Below are 8,089 nucleotides of genomic sequence, written 5' to 3' on the forward strand. Positions count from 1 at the left end.
AAGCTCCGCCTTTCGGATTCACGCCATTCTCCTGCCTCAGCCTCCCGAGTAGCTGGGACTATAGGCGCCCGCCACCTCGCCCGGCTAGTTTTTTGTGTTTTTTAGTAGAGACGGGGTTTCACCAGGTTAGCCAGGATGGTCTCGATCTCCTGACCTCGTGATCCGCCCGTCTCGCCTCCCAAAGTGCTAGGATTACAGGCTTGAGCCACCGCGCCTGGCCTCATTTAATAAGTTTTTTCTTTAAGGTTTCAAAATCAAGCTCAAATGCTGTGTATTACTGACATTCACCATTATTCAAGAAAACCTTTAATAACACTCTTCATATTATACTGTGATGAAAATATTTAAAAATTTTCAGGAAGGGCTGGTTTACAAAACAGAACTCTGTCTAGGGTCTGAGCCATTTTTCTCATACCCGTCCCATCCTCTCTCCGTAACAGCAGTGGGAGCAGTGACATAGCTCTCGGTTAAGACCGACACAAGACCGATACACAGGTGTTGGCATCTAATGCACTGAACTGTGCAAGTTCTGGGAAGTTGTTCTCTCTTTTTAAAAATAAAATTAGCTGGGCATGGTGACTCATACCTGTAACGGCAGCACTTGAGGAGATCATGGGAGAATCACTTCACCCCAGGAGTTTGAAACTAATCTGGGCAATATACGGAGACCCCATCGCTACAATTTTTTTTTTAAATTAATTAGCACAGCATGGTGCATGCCTGTAGTCCCAGATACTTGGGAGGCTGAGGTGGGAGGATTGTGAGTCCAGGAGACAGAGGAGACTGCAGTGAGCCAAGATCCTGCCATGGTATTCTGGCCTGGGCAACAGAGCAAGATGCAAAAAAAAAAAAAAAAAGATATTATCAAAAATTTAATATTTAATGCACACGTTTCCCATGTATGCAGGAGAGGAAAACTGACATTCCAAAATCAGCATAACTGAAAAAGACCAATTATATGAAGCCTGTGTATGTATGTTTAACAAAAAGTTAAAATTTTTTAAACTCATTCTGCAAAATGTTAGAAATACAAAGACAGAAGTCATATAGTGCAGCGGTGCCCAACCTTTTTGGTACCAGGGACCTGTTTCACGGAAGACAGTTTTTTCACGGACGGTTTGTGGGGGGTAGAGGAATGGGGATGGGATGTTTTCAGGATAAAACTGTTCCACCTCAGATCATCACGCATTACATTCTCTTAAGAAGCGCACAATCTAGATTCCTCACATGCATAGTTCCCAATAGGGCTCGCGCTCCTATGAAAATCTAATGCCACCGTTGATCTGGCAGGAGGTGGAGCTCAGGTGGCAATGCTCACTCACCCGCCACCCACCTCCTGCCATGCAGTTGGGGGGGAGTTGGGGACCCCGATATACTGTGTATACCATGTTAAAATAATTCAAGCATTTGGATTGTGCTGTCCTTTTAAATTTTAATAAAATAGATTAATTTCATATTACATAGAGAGCAAGTCCATCCACTCATTCATGATAAAATTTTAGAAATATTTTCTATAAAATGTTTAGTATTTGATTGGAAATGAATCCAGTATAACATGACTTCCACAGATACAGCATTCCCATCCTCACTCCCATTCTTATTTTGAGAAATTTTAAAAATACAGAAAAGTACAAAAAATAAGACAAGATATCCCTATACCACAATCCAGAATCAATCAGTATCTTCTTATATTTACTTGAAGTCTTTTGAAAGAGAAGTGGATGTTTATATAAAAAGCTGAAGTCCCCTTTAACCAATACCCACCCCACCTCCCACACTCATTACTTTCCCTTCTCCACTCTTCACAGGTGACCACTATCAAGAGTTTGGTCTGTTTCCTTCCAATCCATTTCCAAAACGTGTACATACATATATGCATCCATTACCAAGAGATAGTACTGAGTTTTGTGAGGGAATTTTTAATTCAAATTTACAAAGAGTCACTGTACTATCTGCATCCTTCTGCAACTTGATCCCCCTCAATAATTTTGGGATCTTTCTGTTAATACATGTGGATTTCATTTGTTGCATTTTACAGATATACAGTATTCCATAAGAATTTCCCATATTGTTCATGATGAGCTTTCTCCGTTGTTTCTAATTTTTGGCTACTACAAATCAAGCCACAGTAAATATCCTAGTATGTATTTCCTGAGCATTCATACTCACAAGTAGAACTGCTAAGTATTTTTGAAGTTGTTACAAGGAATGTTTCCCTATTCCCAAGGTCATATGCATTTTAGTATATAGCTTTTTCATATTTCTGTTTTTAATCTCTGGATTCACTTTTGTGTATAGTTCATGGTCTATTTTTTCCCCCTTGGAGAACAAATTACGTCCACTTAAAAAAAAATAGTTTCATTATTTCCTCACTTCCTGATGCCGCTTGTATCATATTCCAAATTCTAATAAATGCATAGGTCTTTTTCTGAAATCTCTTCTGCTCTGTTGAATCAATACCACAGGAGTCTTAATATTAGTTGTAGATGACCACGTCATCTATTTCTGTCTGTTCCTTTCCAATATTTACAACTTATTTTTCTTGTTACCCGCAAAGATCTCCAGATCGATGGTGGTAGCAATAAAAAACAGGCATCCATTTTCTGTTCCCGTTTTTAGTGAAAATGTGCCTAAACTTTCACCATTATCTCTGCCGCAGGTTTCTTTGTTGGACACAGGCTTTTTACCATATGCATATCTTTCTCTTCAGTACAAATTTTCTGGTGTCCTTTAAGTTTTTAGTACTTGTTAAAGTTAACCTCATTCGTGATGCTTTGCTTCAGAAGCATTATTTCTGGGGTACGATGAGGTGCAAATTTCTAATGAAAGCTTTCCCACGTTCAAGGCGTTCAAGGGGTCTTAGTGAGTGTGAATTTTCTGGTGTCTAATGTGGTGTGACTTCTGGCTGAAAGCTTTCCCACATTCACTGCACTGATAAGGCTTCTTACCTGTGTGGATTCTCAAATGCAGAGCAAGGGTTGAGAACTGAGAGAAAGCTTTCCCACATTCATTGCAACCATAGGGCTTCTCACCTGTGTGGCTTCTCACATGCACAGTGAGAGATGAGCTCTGAGAGAAGGCTTTTCCACACACATTGCATTCGTAAGGTTTATCACCTGAATGAATCCTTACATGTACAATAAGGGATGTTCTCTGAGAGAAGGCTTTTCCACATTCGTTACATTCATAGGGTTTCTCTCCAGTGTGAATGTTCTGATGTTTTATGAGGTACTTCTTCTGGCCAAAGGCTGTTCCACATTCACTACATTTAAAAGGCTTCTCTCCAATATGGATTTTCTCATGCTCAGTAAGGTTGGATTTGCCACTGAAGGTTTTTCCACACTCCTTACATACAAAGGGCTTCTCTCCTGTGTGAGTTCTCTGGTGTCTGATGAGGTTTGACTTCTGAATGAAAGCTTTCCCGCAATCTTTACACTCAAAAGGTTTTTCTCCAGTGTGAATTTTCTGGTGCGTAAGGAGGTTTTCCTTCTGGCTAAAGGATTTTCCACATTCATTACATTCGAAAAGCTTCTCGCCGGTATGGGTGTTCTGATGTTTAATGACATACTGCTTTTGGCTAAAGGCTTTTCCACACTCGTTACATTCAAAAGGTTTCTCTCTCGTGTGAAAATGCTCATGCTCAGTGAGGTTCGACTTGTGGCTGAAGACTTTCCCACATACCTTACAGGCAAAGGGGTTTTCCCCACTGTAGATTCTCTGCTGGCTGAGGTGTGACATCTGAATGGAAGCTTTCCCACATTCACAAGGTTTCTCTCCAGTATAAATTTCTTGATGAGTGAGGATTTACTTTTGGCTTAAGATATTTCCACATCTCTTACATTTATAAGGCTTCTCTGTGTATGACCTCCCAAATGCAGAGTAAGGGATACGGTTTGAGAGGAAATGTTATCATACTCAGTACATTCAATGCTTTCTCTCCAGAAAAATTTTCTAATATTCAATGAAGTATTGCTACCTTCACTGGTTTCTCTCCTCTCTCATGAATTTTCTGCTTCTCAGTGAGACTGTCATCTAGCTACGGGCTTGTCAACACTCCTCAGAAGCACGGGGTTTCTCTTCAGCATGACTTCTACGTTCGATAAAATGTGACATGTGAGTAAAAGTTCCCCCACATTCAGTAAATTCATAGGGTTTCTCTCCAGTATGAACACTCTGGTACGAGACGAGGTACAAATGTTTTAAACCAGAGGCATTTACACTTAAAGGGGGTGAATACCATAAGGAGTAAGCTGTGGTAGAGAAGTTGCCAACTAATTCCCTTGATAATTCTTTCCTGCACAACCTACCTCATGATTTCAGTCCAGGTTGTGTTTCAAACTCAAACTTCAAAAAGCTGTGGCCTTAAAACAAATAAGGTCTGAGAACAGAGGAAGTATTTTTTCTTATATTCAATGCTCTTTCCCTCAGTCTTTACTGGAGATGGATCAACGTGCCTCCGACGTCCTGGTGCCTCTCTATCTGTGCATCATCTTCTCAGGCTTCCTCTAAAACAGAGTACAAAGAACCACAGCACAAAGGAGTTAATTCACAAAGTGCCCAGAACCATGGCTGGCACATGGTAGGCCCTTCATCTTGCCTTTATATTACCATCACTTTTATTTGTGAATTTTCCCATTGCTAGCAATAAAACTTTTTGAGATTAACTCTGGTAGCCCATCTTCCAATATGAAAAGAATCTATATTTTTTTTATTTTATTTTATTTTTGAGACAGAGTCTTGCTCTGTCACCCAGGTTGGAGTGCAGTGGCATGATCTCCCCTCACTGCAAGCTCCACTTCCCGGGTTCATGCCATTCTCCTGCCTCAGCCTCCCGTGTAGCTGGGACTACAGGTGCCCGCCACCACACCCGGCTAATTTTTTGTGTGTTTTTAGTAGAGACGGGGTTTCATCGTGTTAGCTAGGATGGTCTTGATCTCCTGACCTCGTGATCCGCTCGTCTCGGCCTCCCAAAGTGCTGGGATTACAGGCTTGCGCCACCGCGCCCGGCTGAGAATCTATATTATTAATGCTTCCAACTAAATTATGAGAAGGGAACCCTACTTGAGGTGATCTAGGTAGAAAATAAACATTCATGGGTTACAAAGCTGAGAGTACTCTTGAAAAATAGCCTTTCCATTTCAGAATTAGGAAGTTGTATAACAAATAATGAAAAATTGCCAAATAGAAGAAAAAGATGACTACATAAAAATTAGAAAGTCCACCTGGGATGCTAGGGAAGAAAAATAATGCTCATATTTCTTTCTTTCTTTTTTTTGAGATGGAATTTTGCTCGTTATCCAGGCTGGGGTGTAGTGGTGCGATCTCGGATCTCGGCTCACTGCAACCTCTGCCTCCTGGGTTCAAGCGATTCTCCTGCCTCAGCCTCCCGAGTAACTGGGATTACAGGCACACGCCACCACACCCGGCTAAATAATGCTCATCTTTCTAAGAAAGGGAATAAATCAACCCACAAGTGCTTCCTCCCAAAACCCCATTAAAATGATAAGAAAGGGGAAAATGGTACAAACTCACAAGAAAAAAAAATTTACAAGAGACACTGGTACACAACAATAGGTATTAACCAACTTTTCAATAATGGAAAGGATACGGAAGAGTTCAATGCACAGCAGAGTCATCTGAGGAAACTCAAATAATGCGAATATACTGCAGAAGAGAGCGCCAGTGATTTGTACCACAAAATATCGGAAAAACTCAGAAAATGAAGTGAATTAGGTTTTTCAAAAGGAATAAAGGATGGTGGCTGAAAAAAAGTGTAAGGAGCAGTTGAATACGCACTGTTCAGTTATGAGAACAAAGGACTGGCCACATCTTCGTATGAAATGGAAGTTTATCCCCTGCAGAAATTTAATCAGAGCTCAGGGGAATCCAGCAAATGAGATGACAGGAATGAACTTCTATACGGAAATCAGAGATTAAACCCACATATGTGGTAAGACCTGCAGCACCATTCTGCAGCTGAAGACAAAAGATGTTGGCAACCAGGTATATATACCTACGGGCAGGATACGAGAGGATCCTTCTCTGGATAAACCGGAAGGCCCACAATAAACGTCATTAGCAGCCTGGCCAACATGGCAAAACCCTATCTCTACTAAAAATACAATAAATTAGCCTGGTGTGGTGGTGCACACCTATAGTCCCAGCTGCTTGGGAAGCTGAGGCATGAGAATCGCCTGAACCTGGGAGGCAGAGGTTGCAGTTAGCTAAGATCACGTTACTGCACTCCAACTCCAGCCTGGGTGACACAGCAAGATTGTTGCAAAAACAAAACAAACAAACAAAACCTCATTAAGATGCCCCTCCAAGATGATAAGTGTCACTTGTATTCATATTTCATTGGCTAAAACAAAGGACTTGGCCATGGCTGCTCACTGGAGTCAGACAGTATAATCTTCTGCAAGACGGAGACCAATGGTTCAGTAAGCATTTCACTTTTCAGCCACTGAAGGATACAAGCACCCAGGCACAAAAGAGCTCATGATCACCTTTTAGTGAGCTGTTAACTAATATTCCACTAACCCCACTAACATGAAAGACATCAAAATCAAGAGAAAAAAGTTATGAGAAAATAAAGGCAAGGTCCAGCAGACAACACTAAAACCAATCAGGAATAGGTAGAAGATATTTTGTCAGTTAAAGAACAACAGGGTTTTGTAAGCAAGAAATGGAAAGAAAAGTTCCCTTAGAAATTAAGAGTGTTGGAGGGAGAGGGGGGACATAAAGCAGAGCATATCCACATTCATCAATAACAAGTTACCTTGTTCCAGAAGGCATCACTTGCCTCACCCTAGCAAACTCAGGCATGGCTGGGTGCTCACTTGGCCGATAAAATAGGATCACAAGTGACAAATGTCATTTCATGGTAGAAATTTCCATGACAAGTTCAGAGGACACACCAAGGAAACATAAAAGCTGAGTAAAAGAAGTTCCAAAAAAGGAAAACTCATTAGAGGAAATATTCAAAGAACAAAAAAACTGCCTCTACTCTAAGTCAAAGGGACAATTTGAGTAAGAATAAGACCCATACCTAGTTACATTACCGTGACATTTCAAAACAGAAAATACAGAGGTTGGCCGGGCGCAGTGGCTGAAGCCTGTAATCCCAGCACTTTGGGAGGCCGAGACAGGCAGATCACGAGGTCAGGAGATCGAGACCATCCTGGCTAACATGGTGAAACCCCGTCTCTACTAAAAAATTCAAAAAACTAGCCAAGCGAGGTGGCGGGCGCCTGTAGTCCCAGCTACTCGGGAGGCTGAGGCAGGAGAATGGCGTAAACCCGGGAGGCGGAGCTTGCAATGAGCTGAGATCCGGCCACTGTACCCCAGCCTGGGCAACAGAGCAAGACTCCGTCTCAAAAAAAAAAAAAAAAAAAAGAAAAAGAAAATACAGAGGTTATAAGTGTTTTCAGAAAGAAAGAAAAAGGCTGGACACAGTGGCTCACACCTGTAATCCCAACACTTTGGGAGGCCAAGATGGGAAAACCACTTGAGCCCAGGAATTCAAGACCAGGCTGGACAATATAGTGAGATCCCATCTCTACAGAAAAAAAAAAAAAAGTAAAGCGTTTCCGAGACCAAAAAGTCTGAGAACAGCTGCTCAAAATATCCATTCAACAAATACTTGTCTCATTACCATGTGCATGGTACAGTTCTAGGCTCTAGGGATAAACAGTATTGAACAAAATTGATAATATCCCCTGCTCTCATCAAGTTTACATTCTAGTGGATATGATAACAGAATAGAGATGGTTTTTTAAAAAGCAGTCCGGGCACAGTGGCTCCTGCCTGTAATCCCAACATTTTGGGAGGCTGAAGTGGGCGGATTACCTGAGGTAAGGAGTTCAAGACCAGTCTGGCCAACATGGCGAAACCATCTCTACTAAAAATACAAAAAAAAAAAAAATTAGCTGGACATGGTGGCAGGTGCCTGTAATCCCAGCTACTTGGGAGGCTTAGGCAGAATTGCTTGAACACGGAAGATGGAGGTTGCAGTGAGCCGAGATCACACCGATGCACTCCAGCCTGGGTGACAGAGCGAGACTCTATCTCAAAAAAAATAAATAAATAA

At 41.5% G+C, this 8,089-nt stretch overlaps 1 protein-coding gene across 4 annotated transcripts in view; it reads right to left on the bottom strand.

Moving 5' to 3' along the window:
- Positions 1-1,409: 1,409 nt before the first annotated feature.
- Positions 1,410-8,089, bottom strand: part of ZNF146 (zinc finger protein 146) — a 39,410-nt gene continuing 32,730 nt past the window's right edge. For 3 of the 4 annotated variants that reach the window (XM_011984805.1, XM_011984802.1, XM_011984803.1), the window contains one exon: positions 1,410-4,505. In XM_011984805.1, coding sequence (XP_011840195.1) covers positions 2,860-3,738 — 879 coding nt within the window. In that variant the 5' untranslated portion in view covers positions 3,739-4,505 and the 3' untranslated portion in view covers positions 1,410-2,859. The remainder of the gene's footprint in view (positions 4,506-8,089) is intronic. The other variant, XM_011984804.1, reaches the window with a different exon arrangement.

This window comes from Mandrillus leucophaeus, unplaced genomic scaffold (genome assembly GCF_000951045.1).
Source record: "Mandrillus leucophaeus isolate KB7577 unplaced genomic scaffold, Mleu.le_1.0 Scaffold274, whole genome shotgun sequence".
In the NCBI taxonomy this organism is placed as follows: domain Eukaryota; kingdom Metazoa; phylum Chordata; class Mammalia; order Primates; family Cercopithecidae; genus Mandrillus; species Mandrillus leucophaeus.